The sequence below is a fragment of the Pezoporus occidentalis genome, unplaced genomic scaffold (assembly GCF_034315485.1).
Source record: "Pezoporus occidentalis ecotype Australia unplaced genomic scaffold, CSIRO_AGI_Poc_V1 ctg45, whole genome shotgun sequence".
NCBI lineage: Eukaryota > Metazoa > Chordata > Aves > Psittaciformes > Psittacidae > Pezoporus > Pezoporus occidentalis.
Window position 1 is genome coordinate 7629588 of NW_026915780.1, and position 27997 is coordinate 7657584.

The 27997-nt window shown below is 41.9% G+C and overlaps 1 protein-coding gene across 2 annotated transcripts; it reads right to left on the bottom strand.

Moving 5' to 3' along the window:
- Window positions 1–16: 16 nt before the first annotated feature.
- SLC18A2 (solute carrier family 18 member A2) lies at window positions 17–27997 on the bottom strand. Of its 2 annotated transcripts, XM_062635343.1 has the most exons (16): window positions 27822–27997; window positions 27482–27622; window positions 25259–25610; window positions 18616–18674; window positions 16693–16776; window positions 13870–13962; window positions 13368–13457; window positions 13210–13253; window positions 13074–13134; window positions 9201–9296; window positions 5918–5996; window positions 5629–5680; window positions 5109–5172; window positions 4227–4346; window positions 3565–3698; window positions 17–1570 (listed from the first exon to the last, which is right to left on the bottom strand). In XM_062635343.1, exons 2-16 carry the CDS (start codon window positions 27600–27602, stop codon window positions 1460–1462), a joined length of 1560 nt encoding a protein of 519 aa, XP_062491327.1. In that variant the 5' UTR covers window positions 27603–27622; window positions 27822–27997; the 3' UTR covers window positions 17–1459. The 2 variants fall into 2 exon arrangements, with proteins under 2 accessions (XP_062491327.1, XP_062491325.1); XM_062635341.1 differs by lacking the exon at window positions 27822–27997 and having other exon boundaries at window positions 27482–27749.

Genomic DNA, 27997 nt, shown 5'->3' on the forward strand with positions numbered 1-27997 from the left:
TGAGGGGAATTCTTCCTTTGTTTAATTGTTTCTACTTTATTACAGTAGATCAGGAGCTTCTTTCAGATAACTTTATTTTAATGCAGTCTGCATGTGTAATTATTGACAAAGCAATACTTGAAGTTTGATCCACTATGTTTTGTATTTTCTGACCATGAATAGTATATGTGCTTTACAAAACTATATGTAAACATAGTATCTATGCTGTAGTACATAAACCATCTGCAATTACGTGAAAGAAGGCACATAAAGATTTTAGTTTTGCAAATGAAAAGATACACCACAGTTGATAAGGACATTGGACTGGTTTAAGATGCTTTCTTTCGAAGTCTGGTTCTTCTCAGAACTGCCTGACACAGTTCTTCGCCTGTATTAGACTGTCCCCAAACGGTAAGAGATACTGGCAACAAACTGGTCATTTCTTTTTAGCAAAGTTGATATTTAAATTCATTTTAGAACATAAATATATATTGAATTTCCAGATGTATATGCAAATGCATGTAAAATAGGTCTTTTTTTTGAAATTCTTAAGTTACAAGCCTACTCTTGGTACATACTAAAACTAAACAGTGTGATGCTGCAGCTTTTCTTGACCAGTCACCTAAGATGTGCCTAAACTAAAGTTGCGATATGTTCAAAGTAAAGCTTTCAAAAGAGAGAAATACAAAAAGTGTCTTCATGCTGTTCTTATTCCCTTTAAGGGAAAGGAACAGTGCACATTCATACCTCCTTGTTCACCCGGTGGTGTGTGGTTTGAGGGCTTTGTATTGCATGACTGGTTAACTAATTCTTCATTCAATAGTACTGACTGATAGCAGTACACTCACCTGTTTAAAGTACTGGTTTCCTTAACATTCCATGAATGGTTAGGGGAGAGCTCATTTAAATTGGCAAAGAAGTGTCTTTTTGGTTATATATATGTTATGACCTAAAATTGATGAAAAAAACAATCACGATGTCCACACTCTGGATTCCAGCCTTCACCCCTCACTGTAATTACAAGGGTATGATTTAAAAGGGTACAAAGGATGGGTTTTCTTTGAGCTTTGCTTTTTTTTTCCTGCCTTTCCAGTCAATAAGAAAGACCGGAGCTCCCAACAGTAGCTTATGACTCCAAATAAAATATGAAATGTTGACATGAGTTGACTTTAAAAACCAGCTAAAATTCACATTTATACAGATCTATACTACACAATTAATAAAAATATAATATACTATTCAATAAAATTAAATAAAATAAAGATTAACACTATACAAATCCTCTATAAAAAGCGTGTTCCCCCCCCATAAGGCAGTTAGCAGTCTGCTTTACAACCATGGGCGATGAATAATACACCTTTGGTTTTTTTGACCATTTCATTATTAAATGGACAGTACAACTAAAACCTATTTCTGGATGAGATGTTTCACATGAAACACTGCATTTTGTACACCAAAATATGTTATATGGCTTTTCATGTTATTCATCACTTTCATATTCTTCTTCTTCATCACCTATGGGGTAGGACTGGATGTTGTTCTGTGTGTACATTTTTGTTTTCACAGGACAGTTGTGATCCATTAGTATGGCCTAAAAGAAAACAAGAGTGGGAATATTAGCATTTCTGTGTAGCGCCCAGCTGAGGGCTGCAGTTGACCCCACTGGGATTCACTGAAAGCAGAGCCCAAACTGATTTCGGTTTGAATAAATCAAGACCTTAGGTTGGTGTGAGGTGGGATCTTGGTCCTAAAGACCTTATGAGCAAATTTCTGTTTCTGCCCATGTATTAAATAGAAATACATCTACCTGCTCTCCACTTACAGTAATTTACCTCTTCTATCATAGAATCACAGTTCAGGTTGGAAGGGACCGTAAGCTCATCCAGTTCCAACCCCCTGCCACGGGCAGGGACACCTTCCACTAGAGCAGCTTGCTCCAAGCCCCTGTGTCCAACCTGGCCTTGAACACTGCCAGGGATGGGGCAGCCACAGCTTCTCTGGGCACCCTGTGCCAGCGCCTCAGCACCCTCACAGGGAAGAACTAATCTAAATATGCTTAATCTCCATTTATTAAAGGCTGGATGAATGAGCAAGAGGAGTCCTACTGTCCTTCCTTTTGACTCTTCAAACCCTGAAGAAATGGCACATCGGGTGTCACTTTGCACTTAAAGCTATGGTGTGGAGGCAGACCCTGGAAGGTGTTTGAGCCAAGGGGGAGAGAAATCTTGTCCCTTCTGTGATTACCATGTTACAAGAGAAGCTCTGTCTGTGACAAGGGAGGCACATGATAAACTTCCTATCCCTAGCAGATGACAGCAGCTGTTTTATTCCTGTTCCTCAGCCTGAGTCAATGTAAAAATAATAAAGGAAAAAATCAGTGCAGTCTGCAAAGGTCATGACAAGGAATTAACTGGAATCTCTGGGATTCTGCAGTCCAAATATGTGCAAAACAAAAGGTCTCTGGCCTCACGTACACCAGTACTTCAGGAAAATTCATTTTCCCACCTTCTGTTCTGCTCATGCTGGTACAAAGCAAAAGCAGCATCCACAGCAGGGTCTGTTCTCGCCTTGCAAAGATGTGGTGCTGCATAGTAAAGCTGCAGCCATACAACATTACATTTTTTATACAGGTACAACCAGCAACTACATTTTGGGCCCGAAACAACCTTCTTCAGCAAGTGCAAGGATGGAGGCACTGGGTGGGCTAGACCTACAGATGGAGACAGATGTTGCAGGAAAGATTGGCACTTGTTTTCCAGGATTTTTCTAGCCTTGCAATCAGGACTGGGATTGTTCTGCCTCCTGACTGCACTGCCTTGTAATTCCTTTGGGAGCTTCTCATCTTCTTGCTGAGCATAGGAAACATAGTGAGCAAAGCAATGGATCCCCTCCTGCAGTAAAAGGGCTTTTGAACCTCATCTGGTATAAATCTATAGAACAGCAAGTCGTGCACCAGTGAGTAGGAGAGCAGACAAAAGGGCATTATAAGAAAGGGCAAATTGAGCTATAGAAATGGGAAAGGAAGGGAGAGATTAGGAAAAGAAGGAAAAGGGCTGCCAAAACCAAAGCAGGAATCTTTTCTGGGGAGTGACAGGCTGGGGAAGGAGTGAAAGGTTCCTACATAAAAGTAGCCATTCGTTTGTAAGGGCAGGTGATCTGTATGGAGGAAGAAGGAGGAGGAAAGCACATGATGCAAAATATACTGTAGAGGACCATGGAAAGAAAGAGGTTAAGGTACACAAAGGAATAAAAGAAAATCAGTCAATACAATTCTGGCACTTCAAGGAAAACAAAAGTGCGTTTTATACTGACTCCATCACGGTGTGTGCTGCTGCAGATCAGTGTCTGCTGGATCCTGGTTTGTGATAATCTCATTTGGGACTTTGTAACATGTAACTAATAAAATGCTTTTCTTTATGCATGTTGGACATAAAAAGAAGGGGGAGTTCATTCTAAGGACAATGCATGAGGGTGCAATAAAGTGTGCTGGTCCCATTTTGGGGAAGTTAGAGGCAAAGAAGAAGATACAAGTTATTTTCTTTCATTAAAGTAAAACAAAACCAAAGCCAGCCATGTTCCACTTACCATTTTCTCCTCTTTGGCAGGTGGGCTTCGAAGGAAAAAACACAGGGGAGCGAAGAGGATATCCACAATCCCTATAATCGTCATGAGCCATGGAAATCCGATGGCCTTTGCAATGGCACCGCCAGCAGAGGGACCTTGTATAAATAAAACCCCTTTTCTGAGGATCCCTCAGACACAGCATTTGCAGCAGTCACTTTAAGCAACAGTGATTTTATACACAAAACTCCCGCTTTACAAATTGGTTTGAGGAATGTAGAGACATGCTTGTAATTATAACATAAACCTTTCCTGGCTTCATGCTTCATTGAGGAAGAGATGCTCTTGTGGTATTTGTACCATGCGCTCAAGGAGGCAGTGGGGAGTTATTCCCCTCTCAGACTATTGAGAGCACAGCTGTGGTGTTAGTTTTAACTGTTCCAAAGGATATCCTATTTGTATTTAGTGCCTGAGACCTTCAAGCCTCTTACAGCTAATGAAGCTGAGCACGACATCGCAGCAGAGGAAAACAGATGCCAAACACGATTCCCTCTGCTTTCATTTCTTATAGAATATAAGAACCCCTGCTCATAAAGCCTGTGAATGCCACTGGGATTCACACCTGGCATCACAGCATATTCCCTCTTCTTAACTGTGCATTATAGGCAGGAAAAGGTTGGACTTACCTATGGCAAAGCCCATGCAGAAGGCAACATCAGCTATTGCATACACGCTGCCATAGACTGATACGTGACGCAGATCTACAAGGTAACCCATAATTGGCATCATGGAAGAATCCACCATTCCTGGTCAGGAGGGAAGGAAAAACACTTCAGGAAAATACAGCCTTTTTTTTTTTTTCCCCTTTTAAATGTTTTGGACAGCTATGTGCTACAAAGGGATGCAAAAGCAACTAAAAGATGCTTATTCTTAAATAAGCAGAAAGATGTGTGTAAAAGTAGACTGTATTATCTGCGGTTTTTATGGTCTTTACTGTGTCTGAGGTCATGTATGGACATGCATAGACATGTATGGACACGCATAGACATGTGCATATGGCACATGTGCAAATCTGCTGACCAGCCAAGAGCTAAAACCCAAGCCAGGTCCCCTCCAGCCTGTGTGCTCCAGCATAAGCAGAGCTCACACATAACACTTGAAGGCTTGGGAATTCTTATTTGATGAACACAAATTTAAGCCTGTTTTTTTCCTTTTTTTTTAATATGAAAATATCTCTATAAATTCTCTTCCACACCAGGGAAGTCTGTGGGTTTCGGGCAGTGCATGGCTCCATTACTGAAAACCATATATACGTTCATGGACATTCATTTGAAAGGTCTATGTAGGTTGATGGAGGAATTCTGGGCGCAGTTCAGAATCCAGCTTAACAGCAGCCTGGTTTAAGCTGCCCTTCAATCCTCCTTGCTCTACCTACCAGTTTGGGCTGCAGCTCAGGCATCACTATCGTCTGATCACAATGGCAACAAAACCAATTTCCCATGTAGTATCATATAAAATCAAGTTTATGCAAAAACCAGACTGTAAGAAGTCATTGTAATTTTTCTTACCAATGGCAAATCCAACTCCAAAGTTTGGTGCTATGAGCCCATAAATGTTTTTAGCAAATGGTACCTATAAAGGAAATGTAGGCAGTTCATTATGTCACAGTGCACATGCTAATGGGATGGTTTTCTTCTTCTAAGGTATGTTCTCCAAGTAGTTATGGCACACTTAGCGTGGATGTGAGAGTCAGAGTCTGGTCCTTGCTCTGGGGTACCATTTCAGACAACTGTGCCATTAAATCACTGACACACTTACTATTAGGAGCAACACTGGTAACTGCTCACTACTCACACACTGTTAAGTGATAGCTCAAAAGAAAAAAGATCACCTTCTTTCAGAGCCATTCTTCCTTAAAAGAATTGAAGCATTGAAATTTGAAAGCACTCGAAACTCTGATCTGGAACCTATTAACTACACATTGTTTAATAACATATCATAAAGCAAAATCTCATGGGGAAGGCACACATTTGAAGATGAACACACAATTACTTAGATGGTTTGAAAGATACATGATCGTCTACTTACACATAAAATACTTATTCCCACGATTAGCATCCCAAGTAAAGCACAAAGCCACCTATCAAAGAAGAAACATCACTTAGAGATCGGTGATACCGAGATGTTAGAGCTGATCTTGAATGCTTCAAAGCCATGTTTGAAGCGCCAAGTTACACAACCAAAGCAACAAAATGTTCCAAAAATCAATTTTGTTACTACAGAACAAAGCATAGTAATTTCCTATCACTAAACTGCCCTGGAAAACACTGGAAATAGAAAGACTGGAAGATTATTAATGTTTTTAAATTAAGCCTACCTTCCCATTTTGTGTGCGAGTATCCCAAAAAGATTAGTCCCAATAAGATAAGAGATACTAGCTGGAAGAAAAGCAACACCTGAAAAATACGAATGAGATGTTTTATAAGCAAGGATTTTAGTGAAGTGTTAGAAGAAACTAATAAATTCCAGACACTGCAATTTTGATCCGATCGCATCCAATAGAGCCTTTGTGCAGAGCACGAAGAATCAAATATCCGGTTTGTTGCAGCCCTCTTATGAAATCTAAAGGCATCATCTATGAAATGTGGGAGCGACGTGACACCTTTGAAAAGAGTTCTTCAGCCTCAGCTGCAAGAACTGGTATAGGAGAGGGGATGGAATAACAGAGAGCAGAAAGTTTATATCTAACTGCAATAAGCTTTGGGATAGGTCAAGGAAAGCCACTCTTTCATGGCTGTGTGGCTTATGGAGCATATGCTCAGCACATGCAGCAAGCCCACAAGTGTCAGGGGTGGGTGAATCCCTTCCTGGAGTGGGGGGCAGCAGGGCTGCTGCTGTGGCTTGGCAAGTAATGTCCCCCTCTATGGCTGCGAATGCCACGAGGCCTTGTATTACAAGTGAGTTTGTAATGCCATGGTGTGAAGTAATGACTGAAGTCAAACATACATCAATAATGTAAAGGTGAAAAAAACCACAAAACCATGGTTTTAACATTATTTAGCCAATGCATCTACAGTGAAAGTTAATTTAAAATAGTTATTGGTGTAAATTAAAGAATCTAGTTATCTGCAATGACTTACAGATAATGGCACCCATATAAATCCACCCTGATGGGAGGACGCCCTCCCATCTCCCCACATCCACTTGGAAAATACTGTTGGAGCCAGCCATTTTTTCTAGCCTTCAGGTTTCCACAGCAGCGACTGTACCTGGATTAGATGCTGGCGGCGTGATGGACAGAAATAACTCTGCTTTAAAAGCCAGTTACAGTCCGTACCTGAGGGTTCATCCTCTCCCTACACCTAAGTCACAGGCCAGGACCCCAGCCACAGGGGAGGTGTCAAAGGAAGATGTGCTAGTGGAGAGCACAGTGTGGCATTGTCCTGGCTGCATGAAGAGCACTAGGGAGGATGATGGAGGTGTGTGTGTGAGAGCAGGGGATGCCCTTGAGGAAAAGATATTGTATGACAGCTATTCAAAGGGGCAGAGCAACAGGGTGCTTGTGCCTAATGCTGGATCCTTATGCAACAGTGCTGGATGGTTCATGAGTCTTGGAAGAAATAACATAGTATTGCATTTTTTTTCTGGTTTTCCTGTTAAATTCCACATCATCCTAAGAAAAATAGAACTGGGACAGTCTGTCAAATTAGTGCATGCCACAAGAACTTCTATTTGGTCACCATTCACTCAGATAATTTAGATTTAGAAAGCAGCTGTTATATTACAGTACACAATCCAACCTTTTCCTTAAAGTGTATATGCTCCTCATCTTTCACCAAGGCAACGTAGATTTTCTCATTTCCTGCCTATCCATCTTCCTTCTTATCTCTCTGATATTCAAAAGTAAAAAAATCAAGGGGTCATTTTTAGCAGAGCAATATCCTGTGACTGAAATCCTTATGGGTTACAAAAGCGACGCTGGGGAAGCATTTTCACCTGCATAACCGCAGCTACTTCAGTCCTGCTTGGGGCTATCTGTTTGTGGCAAACGGGCACATGGAGTAGACCTTTACAGCTGGAAGAAAATAAATACACTACAACGACTTGCAGGTTGGTGGGTAAGCTGTGTGATGCTGAAGCAGACCCGTCATTTTCTAAGTGAGCTTTATGCACAGCAACATTAATTGACCAAATCAAGGTTCTTTACACCTTCTTCACATCGTGCTTAAGCAGCTGGGTCTCCAAATTGCATAAGACAACAATTTGCTTAGAACCCTGCAGTTAGAGATATAGTTTAAAAGGTTTAAGAACTTTAATTAATGCTGTCAAATCAGACAAAGTGTGATGGAGTCAATTTACTTATATCATTGAGAGGTAAAATTAGTCTTTGTTTAAAATGGATCTTTTCCTTCTAAGAACCTTTATTCTACCAAGAGATTTGTAAATCTCATTTCCGTTGCACCAGTAATAAGAAACTCTTGTGAGGGAGGTAGATAAGAATCTTTCTCTTTGTGAGGTTTAAAATACCTAAGTATGTGTGTTAATTTTGCTGTATTACCGTGGAGCCATTACCATGCTCAATAGCACAGCAGCACATCAAGTGCTACCCATAGCCACCCTACACCTGAGTTGCATTAATTAGAACTAAGGTTTGTGCTTTCTATATGGTGTAGGACACCCACATGCACACAGAGTAGGGATATTAGTCAAAGGCTAGCAGAACATCATTTTCAAGAAGGATTCTTATTCTCCTTGCAAATGCCATATATTGATAGTAAAAAATACCCTCCTGAAATGCCACAGCACAGAACACTTCATTAACTTTATCACATAGATATATGTTGTGTTTGTAATGGGAACTCTTCCTTCAAACTATTAAAAAGGTAAACACCATTCAGATCTATGCAGAGGACCAACACTATGCCAAGCACCCCCCAGACAAGCCAGTTCACATCGACCTGGTTTCCCGAGACTGTGTCCCTGTTACAGGTTATAAGGTCCAAGTGGGGTCTCGCCCATTCCTCTTTGTTGAATGGGATGACTCAGTAACAACTGAAAGGGTATCAAATCCATTAAATTAGAGGGAAAGTGCTTCTCATGTCCTTGGTGGCCACCTTTCAAGTAAAGGCTATCCTTCTACCACGTTACCAGAAGCATCCGTGGAAGGGGTATGTGCTGGCATGAGCGTGCTCTGCACCAAACAGAGTGCATCGGCTGCAGATTCCTGTGACTGCCTGCTCCTGGCAATTCAAAATAGGAGCTGAGGATGGATTCCTTCTGGGAAAACCCCCACCAAAACAACCCAAACACAGTTTTGCCCTATTGGGCTGCCTCTGTGGCTCAACAGGTATCTATCTTGCAGCTACCCCAGCCAACGTTCACTGCCAAATGTGCTGCTAGGGCTCCCAAAGAAGCCTCTATTGCAATAACATAGATCCACTACCTGTTTTTCCTTACAGACCACTGTTTGCAGTTGTAACACTGGTAATACTGAAAAATAAAAGCTGGTAAAACCAAAATTACTACTCTGCAGCTTATAATTACAGTTAATATATACAAGCTTATATAATAATATATAAGCTTATAACCATCATTAACAGGACCAGAACTGAGACAGCCATTAGATAAAATAGAGATGCAAATAATATACTGTACTTTACCAAGCTGCCATTTCTTTGAACACATGGTCTCCATCATCCAGATGGGTAAAGCTGGTTCCAGCATAGCAATAGCCATGTTTGCAAAGCAGATTGATCCTTAGGGAAAGGAGGAGAGGGAAATAAAATAGTAGTAATTATTTCATTTGACTATGAACAAAAAGCCATGCAAAGAATGGATGCTTTTACATAAAACGTTGCACTTTTTACAGTTCTAATTGTTGTGCATTGGTTAGTGTTAAATAGAACAGAAGGTAACATCGCTGAAGACTTTTACATATATTTCTATTCTCCTAGAAATTCTACAATGAAGGTTAAGCTACTTTCATAATGTGAAAGTTTGCAGTGAGCTTGATGATATTTAGAAAGTTCATGAGGTCTGGCTGTTGTACAAATGATTAGCTAAAACTACAGTCTTGTAGTCTTTATCTAGTCTCCTAGGGCAAAACCAGAGCCCTGTTGTGTAAAAGGCACCGGCTCTGACCCCGTGCCTCCCTCATCTGAAAACAACCATCACGAGATGTGGAGGTCTTGATCCTAAAAATACCAAGAGACAACCACAGAGATGTCTATCCCCTACAAAAAGGAATTCTGTGGTGAGATCCTTTTTGCCTGCAGCCAGTAAATCCATGCAGCAAAACATGGGTTTGGCTGAGCTTGCCCAACCCTATGAATTTCAAATGCTTCCAAATCTCTTTTGAATCACTGGACCTTTAGTCCCCAGATGCAAAGGATAACAAGAGGTGGAAGTGCTGATTCAGTCTTGCCCCCAGCTCAGCTCTGCCCTTCATCACCGCCTGCAGATCCAGACTCCAGTGGGTTTGTGTCAAGTTCATCTATCCTCAGTTGTGCACTTCAGCTTTAGCGCAGGGATTATTAAATCCCATGGTATTTCTTTGGATTCAAGATGTCTTTCCCACTTACTCAAAATAACCCAAGGCAGTCAAAGGCTAATGGAGGGTAACAGGACATGTCCCTTTTGCTAATCCCTTACAAAATGGCTTTGGAAGTCACTGCTACAAGTGACATCAAACCGGTGTTCTCACTTTTCCTCTGAATATATACAACCTCTGAAATGTAGGAAAACTTTCTGAACTCCTACAGTCATTTACCATCCAGATTTTACTTTTCTTAGAGAAATTCTTCCGAGGGCAGAGAAACATTATTTCTCCTGGAACAAGTTTCTCATCATGCAGCTCAAACCAAAATGAGCACCGATGTCATTCTTTGCTCAAACCTGTCAGAATACATTAGACTGTGTATTCACAACTCCCAAAATGAACTTGGCTCACTCCCTTCCTAGGGCAAAGAGCAACAGTTCAGCACTGCTTTACCCTAAAGAGGAAAGCTAACCTTTCCACTCCAGTACAAGCTCCCACTAATGCAGTGCCTGTGAGGAGCCGCGGTCAAACACCTCAGGGTTGCCCTCTTCCAAGCCAATATCAGCCATGCTCAAGCAGCTTCCTTGATGCTGGAAAACCACATTTCAGGCCACACAAAGCACAGCCAGAAGAAGCAAGGCAATTCCAACAGAGATGGATTAAATAGCAAAGGCCTTGTTCTACTCTTAACAAACTTAACAAAGAAATGAGATACAGGTGTGCGTGCACACAAGGGCGGCATCAACATCTCATTAGTTCAGGGAGCATCACCTGAGCTTAGCAAAGTACTCAGGTATACAGTGGCAAAGGTCCTTCAGATCTTTATAGGATGTACCCCAAGAGAAAAGTGAGAGCCTGAACTGGTACCCTGAAAATTCAGAGCAAAGTCCAGTGAAGGCCGAGTTACCTTAGCAAAGCTTCCCCCAAAGAAGATTATATTGGGTTTTCTTTCCCTCTGTCTTGCATGGAGCTGACCTCTTTTTAAAGGGTGATCTCTCAAGGACATAAACCCTACCTCGTGTCTTCTTTAAACAAGAATAAATGTCCTGTGTGGGCCAGAAGGTGCAAAGTTGCAACCTTCCAGCTGGATCCTATCTCTGTAGCTGAGAACCCACTTAGCTTTTGGCAGAGTGACATAGACATCACTGGTATTTCCCCATGAGAAAGCATTACTCAGTGCAAAGCTGTCACACACCTTCTCAAGATCCCATGTGCTCACTATGACATCTGTCTCAACTTTAGGGTTTGGATCTGATAGTTTCAACTAACGTGGTTTTTGCCTTGTGATAGCTATATATAAAAGGTACCCAGCCATTAGGACTAGCCATAGGGACTGCAATATACAGGGAGTGAATGAGAGCACTGGCCTCCTGTCTGTTGTGACAGTCAACATTATTAACTCATAGAAAAAAGGGTTTTATCAAGGGAAAGAAGTTCCACTTTCAGAAAGAAGAGAGAGGAACTCCATGCTTCAGTTCAAGACACCTTGTGTTCAAGAGTAATATCATGCTACAGATAAGCCAAATTGGTCAGAAAGTGCTTTGAGAATACAAACAATTATGACTCAAGTGCATGACGCATGCTCAGGAGATTGAATCTGAATTTGTACCATGAAATTAGTGCACCTAAATCGAGAGTGCAAGAAACACTGATACTGCCATGCCCGTTTGCAGTGTGCCTAAAGTGTCCCTGTGTTTAACAGCGATTAACAAGTCAGCCCACTAGAGATGCAGTCAATTTTTAATGAGGAAGTTAACTGCCTTAAAAGCCATTCAAAACCTCTAATCTTCCGGAGCAGTACAAACCCAGTGGGACTTACAGCCTTCTTCTCTCTAATCACTGTGTCTGAACATCATACACAGTGTGGGACATCCATATTCACAGCATCCTTGTGAAGCAGAAGACATATTATCCTGGCTTAGATATGAAGAAATGTGGCATGGTGCCTCAACTGATTGCCCCAAGGTGTCAGAGCATGGAGCTAACTCTGCCATCCCAAACAACTGCTTACCCATCCTTCCCTGTTAGGATCAGGATTGAGTTTCCATCTTAGAATATAAAGCAAGGAAAATACCAAACTCCTCAGGGTAAGAGAGAACAAATGAAACTTTCATACTCTTTTCACTGTTAAAAAGCAGCAGCTTCAGAACTAAAGCAATTAAGCAATATACTCCTGGAGCATCAAGAAAGCTGCATCTAGATTAATGCGCTCTCATAAGCCAGATAAAAGGCTGAATTTATAGTTGGTGTTTGGTGTTCATCATATTTGGTTTGTAAGGGAAATAAAACAGGAGGAGAAGGGGCTGAGGTTAGAGAACATCAGCATCATCCATACTGCGAAAGCACTGGGCAGTTTCCATCCTGCAAGGCAGAAGCCCTGAATGCTGCACCTAACCTAAGAAACGTAACAGTGAAAATAATTAGCTGTTTCCAGGTGTTTTATCAACATTAAGAAGGGCCAGACTTCATTACAGACTTCAGAATAAACATGCACCAAAATGCAACACAAAAAGGCAAACTTCCCTTGAGACAGAACAACTTATTAGACAAACAATGCACGTAATACCAAACGACATTCCCCATTCAACCCAGACCTTTTCTGAAATAGAATCCATGCTCTAGAGATCAAACCCACTCCCCCTCTTCAAATGGAAACAAAAGTTCGGTGTTATTCCCTATGCCTGCCTGTGACACGCTGGAAAACCCTCCCTCTAAAGCCTTCATCCTATTCACTTGCCTCATAGGAAGTTTCATGGCCACATCTCATTGCCTTGGCAAGCAGCTTCAAGTCATTAGTGTCCTTTCAGCTGGAAACACACATTTTAAGGTTTCTGCCTATTACATGTATACATATACTAGTATATTCATCCTATATTACCAACAGGTTCTTTGAGCTTGATGTAAATGAGGCCAGCAATGACAGTATTGTTAAACCATCTTAACCTGAGGCATTCCAGGTATAACACCAATGGTTTAAACAAAAAGGATCTGGTACCTGCTGCAATAATGATATACGGGTCCTTCAAAAGTGTCAGTAACGGCGTCCCCTTCTGACTCTATGAAACAAAAGCTCGGGATTAGGAAAGGCAAAGTGTCATCCATTGCCTAGAGTGTTTTACCTTAATACTTACTTCTGCTTGTGCTCTGGATGGCTGCAGAACAAATAATTGAACAGCTGTGAAAAGAAATCAATACTGTAACATTTCTTGGGGTTTAGACAGTAGGGGTTTAGACAGTAATATGAAAGGGATGTGCTGCATGGTGATATTGACTCTCCGTATTTACTGACCTCCATCTAACAGAGCTAGTGCTGCCAGCACCAGGAAAGGAGAACTCTTCCCCACAAACTCGTACATGACACTCCCAAAAGGTGGACCCACTGCCAGGGAGAAAGAAAGGACACAGCTGTGAAGCCACAACTCTGAACAAACATCCCCTACAAGCGGTTGGGCATCCTACTATTGGGGTTCAGTGACCAAAGCGCTCAGTGTAAAAATGCCCACAAAGCTCACTGATCATGACAGTAACCATATTCTTCACTCCCAAAGCACTCTTCCATGTAAACAGACCCCATACATCTCAGACATTATTGCCTGTCGTATGCATCTACATAAGAAATATGCTGCTGTGCGAAAAACTCTTCATAACGTGCACCATGGATGTAATGCGGAGACAGCACCATAACATTACACTCAGTGAGATCCCTCTGCTGCTTTCATAGATCACAAGCACATGCTTTGGGAAGGCTGGGGGGTGGTTTCTCTTGCCAGCAAAGCCTTCGACTCACTGACCTAAGACTCCCATAGCAAGGCCTCCTAGTGCAATTCCCATCGCGTTGCCTCTCTCTTCATCATCTGTATATACACTGGCAAGCATTCCCATCCCTAAAAAGGAAAAATAACAACACAAAATTAGGCATCTGCATACTACAATTTATGGTTATCATTTGCCAGCCCTACTAAATATTGTACAGAGGCAACAGCAGGTATTTGTGTATATATATATATATATATATATATATATATATATATAAAACATAAATATTCCCTCCCCATAGAAATCACATTGAAGTAAAAGGGGATTTGGCAATGTTTACGGTCTCCAAGAACTTGTTCTGCTGTACAGTATTAGGTAATTCAATGATGCTCTGATTTTCTAGATTCTTTGTCCTTGCCTTTGTTGCAGAGCTTTCAGATGAGGCTTTTCAGCTAGCAGAAACAAAGCTTGTGACGAGTATTCCCTGTTCTTCATTCCCTGGGTGCTTCACACAAAGGTCTGGTGACCACTCACAGCTGTAACCGTGGTCAGTGGTAGCTGTGCTCTGGGGCTGGGGTATTATGCAGAGCTGACTGCTTTGAAAATGAGTATTTCAAGTTCAACATCCAAAGTTAAAGGATTCTTTTGACCTTTATTTTCAAGTGCCTCACTTCTGCGTTTGATGATGAGCCTTCATTTCACAAAGGAAACATGAAGCTTATTTCATTTGTGGCTTTGTAAAACACTCAGACTCTGTAAGCGTAAATGCTGCAGAAGGGTCCTCATAGAAATTAACAAGTCTGTTTTCAAATCAAGGTTTAAGTAGGACTCAGTAAATAAGGTCCATGACTAGAGAAAATGATAACAAACTATTGCACGATTGATCATTAAATGAAGCGCATCAAAAGAGCAGAGGTCCTGTGTGAATTAACACCCTTATTCAAAGTTGTGGATGGCATCAAACTGTTTGCATGAGCAGTTGAAGAGCAAGCTAGGGAACGGTCTCAGAATTCACAATGAATTTGTGGCTTTTTGGGACATACTCTGAACGAAAGCAGTAGGCAATACAAAGAAGATAATGCAATGGTTTACATGTAGGTAGGAATGACTGCCTGCACAAATTCAGGTGCTAAACAACTGATTGGCAGCAATACCACAGAAAGCCTCCGTTGCCTGTGAAATACATGAAGCAACAATCACTGCTGTTGGTCTTTGCAAGGAGTCAGAGCTTCTTCCGAGTGCTGGGTCTGGTGCAGCATAGGAAGAAAGGGAAGGGTGAGCAAAGGCTTAGGGAAAGATCTGTGAGGGGAACTGCAGGACTTTCAATTGAAAATGGGAGAGGAGGAAAACTGATGTGATAATAATCTTGCAATATGAGAAAGAGCCATAAAGATAAAGAAAGGGTTCTTCATGTTCTCTCAAGTACAGGAAGCAGAAATAGATTTACATGACAGTAAGGAGGTTTTAGATGAGACATCAGACAAAAAAACTTCCTGACAGTAAAGGTACTCCAGCACAAAGCTAGATGCTGAGGGCATTTCTGGAGGCTTCTGAGAACATGTCTGTCAAGGATGCATGAGGAACTACAGATACAGAGCTGATCCTGCCTTCAGGAAGGGGGTGGACTAGAAGATCTCTTGGCCTTTTCTGCTCTATTTTCTACGTTGTCTGTGAAAAAATGTCATGTACTCGTCTATGAGCTGTATCTCAAGATGTGCACTTGCACAGGGACTGGGTTAAAGCTGAACAATGTTTAATTCTGGTATGTCTTCCCTTTGGAAAGTTTGCCTTGTAACCTTAACTGGTACAGGAGAAAAGATGGATTTTCTTGTCTCTACCTCTCATGCTGCTCTGCCTTCTCCATCCCTGGCTCCTTATACCAGCGCCTGCCTGCTCCCTTAGCCACATCCCTACTCTTGCCACTACTTATCCAGGCTTAAATCTCTTTGCTTAACTAGTGCTTGCTGCGTGGCTTCAAACCCATATTAAACATCAGGTGCTTCTTGCTCCCAGTTTGGATGCTCAGCCTGGGGTCTTGCATCCCCCCTGCAGCACTGCCCAAATGTGGGCTGGAGCAAAGTCCCTTCTAAAAGAACCTAGCAGGAATCCAGCTGTCAAGCTCCTGCTGAGTTTCCATGGAGTGTATGCGAACCCCGCTTGTAGGTTAATCCAACCTGGAAAGGGGAATTTTCCTGAGGAAACCAAGACACGCTCCTGACAGAACACTGCATTCACCTCCCTCCCAAACCAAATTCATATTTCTCCTGACATTATAGGAGATTTTTTCCAGAAAAAAAGTGCAAAATATTCTAACACGACCCAAATGTGTTTTCTTCAGTCTCAACCCCAGGAAGGGTTAAATAATTTGCGCTGAGAACCCGCAATCCATTTCACCTGCTCAGTTAAAGCCTTTATTGTATTGGAAATCCAGCCCAGGTAAACTGAGTCCAAACCAGCAGACAGCATGGTAAGCCCTTGTAAACAATGTTTCATAAGAGAAATCTCAGTAACAGACAGAGCTGCTATCCCTCCTATAACAAATACCAACATAAGTTCCCAATGACCTTTAAAATGGCCAAAAATGAATTTAAAATGTGGAAGACACAGATGCAGAAATCCCAGGGAGAGTGCAGTTCATTTAGTGTTCTACCTTACTGCAACCCAAATACCAAAGTAGGCTGAAAAGACATTTACTTTAGAGCTACTTTATATGAAAGGGACAAAAAAACCATGGAATTGATTTAATTGAACATTTTTGTATTAATTATTGAAAGTGCAGACAAAATACAATTCACAAAGTGACCGAAAAAATGACAGAATCAGTGATTTGCATTTTATTCTATCATCTCTTCTCTTACCTGCTACTGAAGAACAAGAGGAACCCACTCCTTGAAGAGACCTGGCAATAAACAGTAATGTGTAGCTTCCAGAGAAGGCAAACACTACAGGAAAAAACAGGGGCAAATTCTTCAAATTAGGTTAACTGTAACTAGGTTAAAAAGTTAGATTTCTTGAAACAACCACAAAAACTTCATACAATTTAGTCAAGCGTTTACAGTGCTGCTTTCAATGCTAACTGCATTATTTTCCCTTATTGCATTTAGAAGTGTCAGTGTTGAATGGCTCTCAGGTGTTTAAGCCTCCTGGTAACACAGAATGCAAGCACCCAAGCAGTTTTAACTAATTACTTGGGATTGGATTACATCCAGCTCTGATTCAGCTATACACAAGAGGAGTAATAAGACCTTTCTTTCCAGCCTTGCCTCCCCATGCTGCTACATTTAAGTCTGAAGCTCCAGGCATTTAGGGAAAGCAAGATTTAACACACCTGCATCCATGCACCAACATTTCCTTCCGTAGGTAAATAGGTGGAGAGAGGTTTTATCCTGCTGTTGCCAGCTCCACATTAGATGTCATGCAGCACAGCTGGCTGCAGGGGCAAGGAAGTCAGTTCCACCCATTCAAGGGCTGCAGCAAGGTCCTGATTCTGCCAACAGCACAGCATCAGAGTAACTGCACCAGAGGAAGGGCCTGTCTGTCTTTCTTTGATTTAACCCCAGGTTCTACTCTCAGCCAATATCTGTCTTCTGGGACACATCACCTGGATGCTGCTCTCATCAGTCTCACTAAATTCCCCATCCACAACTCTGCAAATTAGGGGCGTTCCAGAAACCCAAGCACAACTCTGCCTGTTAGAGCTTGTGTGATGTTCAGTGTCATTCAGCCTACAGTGAGGTCTTAACGGTTTTGCAGCTCTTATCTGTTGGCCACCTAAGGAATTTTGCTGGATAGGTTGGAGCTGTGGGAAGCTGTTACGCACCAACTAAACAGCAGATCCACATGTACTTCGCCCTGCAGTGCTGTGCCCCTAGGGCTTTCCAGCAGGTCTTACCAAAACCTCTACCCATGTGGACAAAGAAAAGCAAAGGAAAGAAGGAAGGATGTCAGCAGATCAACAGTACTCCCCTTTGCCATGAGCCAGGCTCACTGCTCTTATCTCCATCCCAACCAGAATTTGTCTAATGTGTTTCTAAAATGCAGAGTTGTCAGTGACTCTAAGACCAGCACTTCAGTCCCTGATAATACAGTTTCTCTTATATACAGTGGATATAGAAAACTCTTTGTTCCCTTCCTTTTTGTCATGGACTCTGATAGGTCTCTTATCTACGTTTGGAAACAAACCTGGTTCTTTCACCACTCTCACAGGCTTCTAAGGATCCTTGTTCTCCTCTGTACTCTTTCTATCTGGGACACAGCTTTAAGTGCCATGCCAAAACCAAACATAAAACAGCAGCTGAAGCCTTATCAATGCCATTAGAGCAGACGAATTATCTCAGCTGGCTTGCAGGCTGTGCTCCTGTTTGCACATCCCACAGTGATGTTCAGCAGCGCTATGATACTGTTGACTCATACTGTACTCATGAGCCACTGCAGCCTCATGATCTTTCTGATAAGCCCCTACTATAGCTAGCCGTTAAGGACCCTTCAAAATAGCCCTCTCATGGCTGATAGCCCTCCCATGGCTCTCTGTTTAAAGCTGTCTGAGCACTACTTCAGATTCTAAGAACCTGAAAAGTCAGCTAAGGAAAAGACACATCAAGGTGGGACGGAAGGTTGTGAATTCCTTAGAGCACATTCATGACAGCACACTTGTCAAATCTCATCACCACCACCATCCACATGGAAGTCAGTCTCTCTACATCAACAAGAAGTGATAATCATATGTATCATATATTTAAAAGCTACATCTGGACCAGACCAAATAAGTTGTGAACACTTACTGATTGTTGACACAAACATGATGCAGAAGCCAGCAAACAGGGGGATCTGGTAGCCTATTCTGGAAAACAAAATGAACACTCACATTTCTGGGATTGTCTCACTGACATTTTGGGTTAGACTTACTCACATGAGTGTGCACACCACAAAACCCCAACCTATAGTTCCTTGGTAGGCTTTGAACTATTTTCTGCGGACCACAGGATCAAATTTGTCCATGTTAGAAATGCCTTTTCATGTGGCACAGCAGATTTTATATCTGAAATCCTTGGAAGAAATCCTTCTCTCATTAGAATCTGAATGCCCTATTCTCACTCTACCATCATTATTCCCAATAAAGCCCCTCTGGGCCTCCATGGGAGTTGCCAAGGATATGAGTAGGGCAGATCTGTCTGAGCATGCTGGACTTAGAAATAACCCAGTTGGTTTCAATGCTCATCTGTTTCCATCCTCATGAGACAATGACTATAATGAGATACAGTGGTTCCAATGGCTTTTTTACTGGAAACGTTTTTCATCAGCTTTGGTGGGAGCTCTGCCTTCAGCAGCCAGGAGTGCTGGAAGAGTCCCAGAGATCTTGAGAATAACATTTTTGCTTTCCATGGACTTAGGAGTAAAAATGGAGTTTATAAAAGCTTTCCTCATCAGCTCGCTTCTTTTTTAGGGCTCTAAAGTGCCTGTGGAAATGCCTGGTTGCTATCAGCATTTTCAAGTTTCCAGGAAATAAAGAATTTTCTGTCTGGAAAGCAAATGCAATTTTAAGCACCTAAAACTGAAATTTCAACAAGAACAATTACAATATACTCTTTTCCATGCCATTAAAAATCTATCTTAGAATCAAAACCACTACCTGGGTAACTCTGAATACTGCGCATTCTGTTGTGTTCTGTTAAGCACACTTTATTCATGGCTTCTTTTTTGTAGGACTGTGCATCTCAAATGTATTTTCAAAGACATTATTTAATGGCCAAGTTCCTCAGCAATGGATGAGGCTTTTCAAAGGAGTTCTGACTGACTTCAGCTTCCAATGGTGTGACAGTATTGGGCATTTATATTGGCATTATTGGCTAAAGTAGGTCAGTCAAATAATGGTCCTTTTAATTCTTAATAACAGCAGTCACGACATAGGCAAATCAAAACAATTATTCTGAGCTTTTTTTCTTGTTAATATAGCTTTTATACAATTAAGGACCATCAATAATGCAAATCTCTCTGAAGTCCAGGGCTTGACGTTCATTACATGTCTCCCTGCAACGTTTGTTTGAGTTTTGTGAATGAACACATTTCTACATGCCACAGAAATCTCTAACAAAGAACAATTTTACCTGAAGTATCATTACTACATTAAAATATGTCAAAAACACAGTCTGCAGATTCTTTTAGTTGAACTTTTTAAGTGGGTGTTACACCAGCAGACACTGGTTGCTCATGTGCTACTTAACTGGACTGCTATTTCCAATGCAAATTAAATCCCTGGCCACTTTCTCTGTGGCCTTATGATAATCATTTTAATCTCTCAGCACCTTGATACCTGGCCTGTGAGAGAATAATGCTACCTTTTCTTGTCTGCTTTGTTTAAAGTGGATGATTTTTCTAAGCCTGCCTCTTCTCTTGCTGTGTGTATAATAGGTGTTGTACAATGGGATGCCAATCTCCTCTTCATCAGGGACTGTAGCGTTAGGACAAAGGGTAACGGGTTAAAATCAGAACAGGGGAAGTTCAGGTTAGATATAAGGAAGAAGTTCTTTACTGTGAGGCACTGGAATGGGTTGCCCAAAGACATGGTAAAAGCTCCATCCCTGGCAGTGTTCAAGGCCAGGTTGGACAGAGCCTTGGGTGACATGGTCCAGGGTGAGGCATCCCTGCCCATGGGGGGGATTGGAACTGGATGATCTTAAGGTCCTTTCCAACCCTAACGTTTCTATGATTCTATCATTCTATGTTTCTATGTACAGGGGGAAATAAAAAATTACCCATTATCAATGTCTTGCCTGACCCAGAGCTGAAGTGGGCACTTCTCTTCCCAGTGGGATCAAGGTGGAGCAGGCCACAAAGAGTTTGACCACAACAGCTTTGAATTTGAGTTCTTCAATTAAAGAAAGCACTGTCAGAAGGTCAGATTAAATAGAATAACCTAAAAATCCTGCAGGTATGGCTATGAAAGCAGAAGTTGAATGTCCTTACGCGTTCTTCCTTTGCAAAGTAGGGTTGTACCTGTCCAAAACATCTCAGAGATATTTGGGATGGGCACTGGGGGAGGAAGTCTGATTTCAGTACAGAAATCAAGCAATTCTTTGGCTTGACACAGGGGCCATAAGACAACAATTTCCTTCTGCTACAAGTACACTGAATTAAAATTCAGTTATGTACTTGAAGACAAACGCCATCCAAATTGGCTCCCACATTCACATTTCCACCACTAGAACAGAGACATGAGCTGTGAGATCTTCTACAAACATTAAGGAGTTAAGGTGAAGGCCTATCACACTAGTTCTAAATGATGCTATATCAAGCTAAAGCAGATTTCAACTCTTCCTACACTTGGAAAGTTTCTGGTGGTTGAAGGCTGTAGGAAAACAAGTATTTTGGTAAGTCACTTCTAATGCTGAATGAAATACTGTTCAAGCACAAGTTTTGCAGTCACAGACACTATTCCTCCATTATCTTGGACAAACAGGCCCACAGCAAGGTGTGAAGCAATATATAGCAGAGGGTGATGAGGACAGAACTGGAGCAGAACTCAGTCCTTCTCTTACTACCCAGCAAACCATGATGCTCTTTCACATACCTTTTCCTCCATGCAGAAATTAACCATTTCAGAACTAGACTCTGTCGTTTCAGCCAAAGCCTGCATTGCCAGTGATCCACCATACAAGATGATGCAAAGGCACACAGATCAGCAGAGGGCATACAGTTGTTCTAAACAGGTCATTACAACGCTCCTAAAAGCTACCTGGAGCTTCACCCACAATTTGGAGATGTGCGATTCTCATGTGCTGCTCCTGCCTGAGGCTTCTGAACCTCTAGAAGCTGTGGTCGCTCGTGCTCAGGAGATAGCCTTACCCGCATTCAGTTAACATTTAGTTCGATATGCAGGTTGTGCTTTCCTTAGCAAACCCTGCCTCTTAGCAAAGCCTGCCTCCTCCTGAAATAGCAGCACTAATTAGCTGGCAGTTGGGCTACCACAAATGTCTAAGCTGCAGCTGCATTCTCCAGTCTGTCCAACAGATACTAGCGAGCACAGACTGGGAGGTTTTGCTGAACTATTACACTATATAACAGAAATCATCACAAAAAGGAGAAGCGCTGCCTGTAACAGCCAACTTATTCATTGCCTCTGTCCCTCGGTCCTGGGCCATTGAAACCTGTGAATATGCAGTTCTTACTTCTCAGCCACGGCATGGCATATTTCATCACAGTTATCTCTACATTTTGTTTCTCTGCATGTATGATGTACAAAAGAATATTACAGCCTGTCTTCTCTCTTCTTATTTCTTGTTACCATGAGCATGTAATTTTCTTGGGTAATCTTCTCAAAACCCTCCCAGAAGCAGAGTCCAGCATGTTTCACCAAGGTTACCTGCAGCTAAAAGTGCTTCCTACAAGTATTTTAGACCCTGAAGCAGATGGAGTCAGTTGAAGGAGGGAGAGGAAAGGCTACCACTGATGGAGAACACCTGAATTCCTCTGTTTCAGTCCCATGTTGGCCCCACATTGCAGGACTGTTGGGAAGTGGATTATACCTAATGACAAGGTTACCCTACAGTAAGACAACTGATCAATGGGTGCTGTGCAGCAGTAAAATAAAGGTTACACTGCCTTAGTGGCTGTGAAAGATTAGAGCCTAATTAGCCACTCATTACAGTGCTGCGTCTTGGTCATGAACCATGGTCCCAGCCACTCATGCAAAGAAGATCAAAGCTGCAGTCAGGCTGGTACAAAAATGATAATGAAAGTATCTGCTCATTTTTTAATGATTATTGAGGCCATTACAGAGAAGCACAAGGTTAAAATAATGCATTTTTTTCCAGGCTGATAAAAAAAGGGAGAGAGACATTGGCTCCAGTGCATCGTGGGGCTCACGCAGCTGGGCTCACAGCCTCATTCATAGAGCTCGGGAAGAGCTGGAAAAAAATAATGGAACAAATCAGTTATTTATAAAGGGCACAGCAGCCTTTTGCCTACTCTTTTCACTGGAAAGGAGTAAGCAGAGCCTTCAATCTCCCCTCGCCATTCCATCCTCCTCGCGAATTGCTCTGTATCGAGTGCTGTACTGTTTGTGTAGTTTCTTACCAATTTCACTACAAGGGAAAACATAGAAGTGCATCTGAGCCACAAAATCATATCAGCTCTGCCCTGAAGCCATGCCACGGTGGGAAGTGTGTTACTGACATCCTAAAGCCATCCCCTAGAATTTCCTTTCCTAGGATTTTGTTAGAGCAAGGGTAAACTGTTTGTTTTATGACTTGTAATCCAGCTCCCTACACCAGGTGTGTGTTTTGTCTGATGCTCCATGGAAAGAGCTGGGCTTTAAATAAGAAATAGTTTTAGTAGAACATACTTCTTGACTGAAATCAATTTGAAAATTTCCTTTTAAAAACCTACGCCTCCAGTACTTGCAGAAAAGGGGAAAAAAACAACCTACAAACCTTCCAGAAAACCTAAAATAAAGCAATTATTGGCACAGACTCATATGACTAGAACATCCTGTTGCATCCTGTGCAAACTCAAGCCCTCAAAGCCAGCGCCTACTGAAAGCTGGTAACACCATACTTGATCAAAAATCTAAACCACCTTTGACTTTTTGATTCAAAAAATCAATTTTTGATTGAAAATTAGATATTTTGATTGAAAAAATAAATATTTTGATTGCAAAGAAGACCATGAGCACAGTGTGCTACCTGTTTGAAGAAGAAACTTACTGGGCACCTTAACAAACTGTCTACGCTAATCTTGAACTAAGCAACAGATTCTCCTTCAGCTGTGCTATTTTGCTGAAATTTAGCTAAAGTGATAATGGCAATGACGATTCTCACTAAACAGCTTATCAGTGGTAAGGAAGAGTTTTATAATGATAACTCACATATTTTCTGTTTCATTTATCATAATCACAGTTTTCACGCTGCTTTTTAACTGATCATATCCATCGTTATTAGGAAATGTCAACTTCAGGGTATTTTTTTGCCAATGACTTTTATAGGTGGTTGATAAATGTGCTAACTGATATTTCCCACTGAGCATTTCTCAGAAGAAGAGCAGATAGTGGAACCAAGATACAAATAATGCATGAAAGAAAAGCAGTAAACCTTAAATCTAATTTAGGGCCACTTTGCCGCTAAGGCACTCATTTCCACTGTATGAAAGAAGAGTTTATCACAGAGGACACTGGGAAGATGCACTCCTTGATCTTTCTTCTCGCATTCGTTGGGCGTCTTAGCTTGCCAACCTGCCCCTGTGATTGCAGTCACACACTCAGCCCCATACAGCAACCTGTAGGGCGTTTCCAGGAGGAAATCTCAGCTCGCAGCACTGATGTTCACACTTGTGTTTTGCCAACCCTGTTCCTAAACAGCAAAGGGAGATGCTACAAGAACATTCGGGGCATCCCTAAGGACGTATCACATGCGTCCTGGTAGCCTTGGCACAGGCCACACCAAGCTCCAGTCCTAAGATGCTCAGGTGCACAGAGAGGCATCGGCAGGGACATGCACCGTCTTACTTAGGCAGATGTCTACCAAAGAAAGAGTGATCATATCTACAGTATGATGTAACTGCACTGTTGAAAGCCATCAACAACATGGAGAATATTATTGCCTTTCTCCTGGTTTGGCAGGTTGTGGAAATGATGATACTGAAAAGTAAGTATTGACAGGGCAGTAATTTAGACACTGAGAAAAATCTAGAAGAATACCTAAAGAACTATTATGAAAATACTCCTCGATAACTCATGTTACTTTGCCTATAGACGAGCCATCATATCTTCACAAAACAATACAGAAATTCCAGGTAACAAAAATCTGTTTTCCTCCTCAACTTGCAGCAATGTTTGTGAAAAGGCAGTTTTGCAGTGGTGTACTTGTATCTATGTAGGTAGTATGCAGTAGAAGATAAGGTGAAATGAGAGAGAAATGAGACTCTCTGTCTCACAGAATCACAGAATGGTTTGGGTTGGAAGGGACCTTAAAGCTCGTCCAGTTCTAACTGGAATGTGGGATGTGAATCCTGCCTATAGTTTCCATATCATGTTTGACTAATATAGGTGTAACAGATATATCATCAATTCACAGTGCTTCATAACTACTATGTTGTAGTGTCTTTTGACCCCATGTAACTGCATTAAAGACGTTTCTACACTACTTCAGCAAAGGTTTCTGTAAAAACCTGAGGTCTCAGGAGCTGGAGGAAAAATGTTTGATACTGAATGTATCAGATGGCTCATGTGTGGTTTACCAATTGATTTGGGAAAGGACGTAGGTGTTAGGGAGTGTTCATCAAACTTATTTCACTAAAATATTCCTCCAGGTAAGTGTGAAGGCCGCTAAGGCAAGGCCACAATAGAATTAAAAACACTTTGTTTGAAGTAGTAACCCAGACTAAAACATCAATATAAAGTCCTAACTGAGTAACACAGCAGAAATGACATACCTGTTCGTCAGCGGCCCTATAAAGGGATTAGTGATTAGCTGCACTGTTGCTTTTGAAGCAAACAAGAGACCAACTTGCACATTTTCATTCAGCAGGTCCTTATCTTCCTTTGGGCAATCAGATGGGGAAGGAGTCACATTTACTATCATTTGTTCTGTCTGAGTAGGATGCAGCTCTCTGGGTTGTGTCTTATCAGATTCATTTCCAATGACCATCGTTGAGTTGTCATAGTAGGAGAAGATGCTCTGAAAATTGTCCGTCGTTGTTGAGACTACACTAGGTTTAGTAGTCTGGATTTCTGAGGCATTTTTCTCATGTTTGATGCTGTAAAGGTAACTGGGAATTATTGGCACTGGAAAAACAAATAGAATACATTGGCATCTTATTATCAGGTTATTTGTAAAGGGAATCACCAGCTTTTCTTGTTTGCTTTGCCATTTATTAGGAAACACAAGGCTTTCCTACAGAGCACATTAGTAAGGATTATGAATGGTGGAAACACAGAACTGAAACAGAAGTTTGCTCATGGGAAAAAACACATCTGTAACTCTGAAGTGCAGTTTAAAATAAGTTCTTTGATATGAATCTTTATTTTTTGTCAGTTTTCATAAACATAAGATTTTCTGTACAGGCATCATTCAAGAAGCAAAGTGTAACAAGAATCAAAACCTGCTTGAAGAGTCTCTTTGTTGCACATGACTGCACAAATCCATTTAATAGCTTGTAAAAGCAGGAAAGATGAGAAAAGCATTGAAACTGTTATTAAACCAAAATAGAAAAAAGTGTAAGAAGCCACATTTCTAAAATAAACCACAAACATATTGATAAATAACAGCCATAAGAAGGAAAAAATGTAACACTCTTATATTAATTAATCACATTTAGTGTGCAGATATTTGCATATCTCATTATATATAAAAGTCTGCATTGAAAAGATCGTCCAGAAGGGACCTTCTCTATACGCTTTAGGAACTTAGCTGCAATTTAATTGCATTCATACGTATCTCAGGAATTAGCATTTTAGAATTTGTAAAAACAGATGTCAGGTTCATTCGGTTTAACGTTAATGACAGAATCTACCCTCCTTGTCTTATAACTTCCTGGAAAAGTCTCTTTCAGTAGGTCTGCAAACTGTAATTTCTAGTAATAATTACCCTAGTAATTTGTAGGGCTTGTAGCATGCACACTACTGAGTGAGTAAACCACAGAACCATAGCATCATAGAATAGTTAGGGTTGGAAAGGACCTTAAGATCATCCAGTTCCAACCCCCCTTGCCATAGCCAGGGAGACCTCGCACCAATGTTAATAACTTTAGAAGAAAGTATATTCATATAGGAAAAAATCCAAAATCGACTTGCTACAAATATGTATGTTTTTAGCCAAGGTCTGTTTATGGCATCAGCTTTTCAGCTGAAGTCCCTCAAGAAATCCAGGAGTCTGGTTCAGAAGCTGACAGTGCAGCATCGTCTGAGAGCTGGCTCTGCACAGCCCCATCCGCTTCTGAGAGACACATGTGCATCCATGTGTGCATGTGTGCATCCATGAACCACTAGTTTCTCTGAGCCCTTTTCCTTAAATTCACATAAACACTGGAATATGAGGACATCTAAAATAACAACAGTGAAGAATATTCAAGCACTTTATTTGGCTAGATTATTGATGCCATGACACCGAAACCAGTAAAAGTTGCATTTCAAACTTTGACCAAAACTAGGAGTATTCTATTAAACTAACTCACAGAAGTGCTTTGCTTAAACCCCAGCTCGATAGTTTTCTTATTAACCTCTCATTTAAAGACCAAAGTTGGGGGGGAAGAGAAACTATCTCAAGGAAGCAGGCATCTCCAGTGTTATCTAGCCTGTTGTTTCAGTTGCATGACCACAGGAGAAAAAACGATGATGTGCTAAAAATACTGCTATCTGTTGTTCCCTGAAGTATTAGTGGCATTTAGTAGGAAGAAAAAGAATTACAAAGACCTTTTGTACAGCATTCATTATTCTGCAATTAATAGGGAAATAAAGCCAGACTTTGGTGTGTGACAGTGTTTGCAATACACAGAATGTAATTCGTGCTTTAAAAAAAACCAATCAGTGCTTGGAAATGTTTGGTTTGGGAGCATTAATCATGCATGCGGGGTATACATCTGTCACCGGAGATTATTTCTGGCATAATCCGAAGGGGAGAAAAATAAAAGCAAACAACCCAAACCCTTCCTACCTACCGACTACCGTAAGCAGCATGTTGTCCAGCAGCAGGGCGATGAACACGATGAGCAGGATGAGTTTCCTGGACTGCCGGCTCTCCCGGAGCCACCGGAGGAGGCTGAGCTCGCCCCAAGCCATGGTGCAGCAGCTCCGGCTGCCTGCAGACAAAGGCCTTCAGGGTCCGGGGGGACCGTGGAAGGGGGACCCCGCCGGCAGCTCCGCGGTGCGGGTGGCTCGGGGGAGCAGGAGCCCCGCTCCGCACCGCGCCCGGCGCAGGTCCCCGTCCAGCCGAACGCTGCGAGCAGGGCAGGAGCGGGGAGGAAGAGGAGGAGGAGGAGGAAAAGGAGGAGGCGGCACCTCTGATCCCTGTGTGAGCCCGGGGAGCGCTGGAAGCGGTGCAGGGGGGGTCTCTCCTGCTCTGCCCTCCCCTCCTCGGCAGCGATGCTGCGGGGCAAGCAGCGGGCTGTGGCTGGGGGCCACTGACAGAGGGGGAAAGTCCTTCCTCAGACGCTTAAACACGCGAGCAGTGTGCC

Excerpts from the sequence above, each read along its gene's own strand:
- SLC18A2 (XM_062635343.1), bottom strand. The coding sequence starts at position 27,602 with ATGGCTTGGGGCGAGCTCAGCCTCCTCCGGTGGCTCCGGGAGAGCCGG. Across the intron at positions 18,675-25,258 it reads ATAGGGCCGCTGACGAACAG|AATAGGCTACCAGATCCCCC; the intron begins GTATGTCATTTC and ends TTTGTTTTCCAG. Across the intron at positions 5,681-5,917 it reads CTCGCACACAAAATGGGAAG|GTGGCTTTGTGCTTTACTTG; the intron begins GTAGGCTTAATT and ends CTTCTTTGATAG.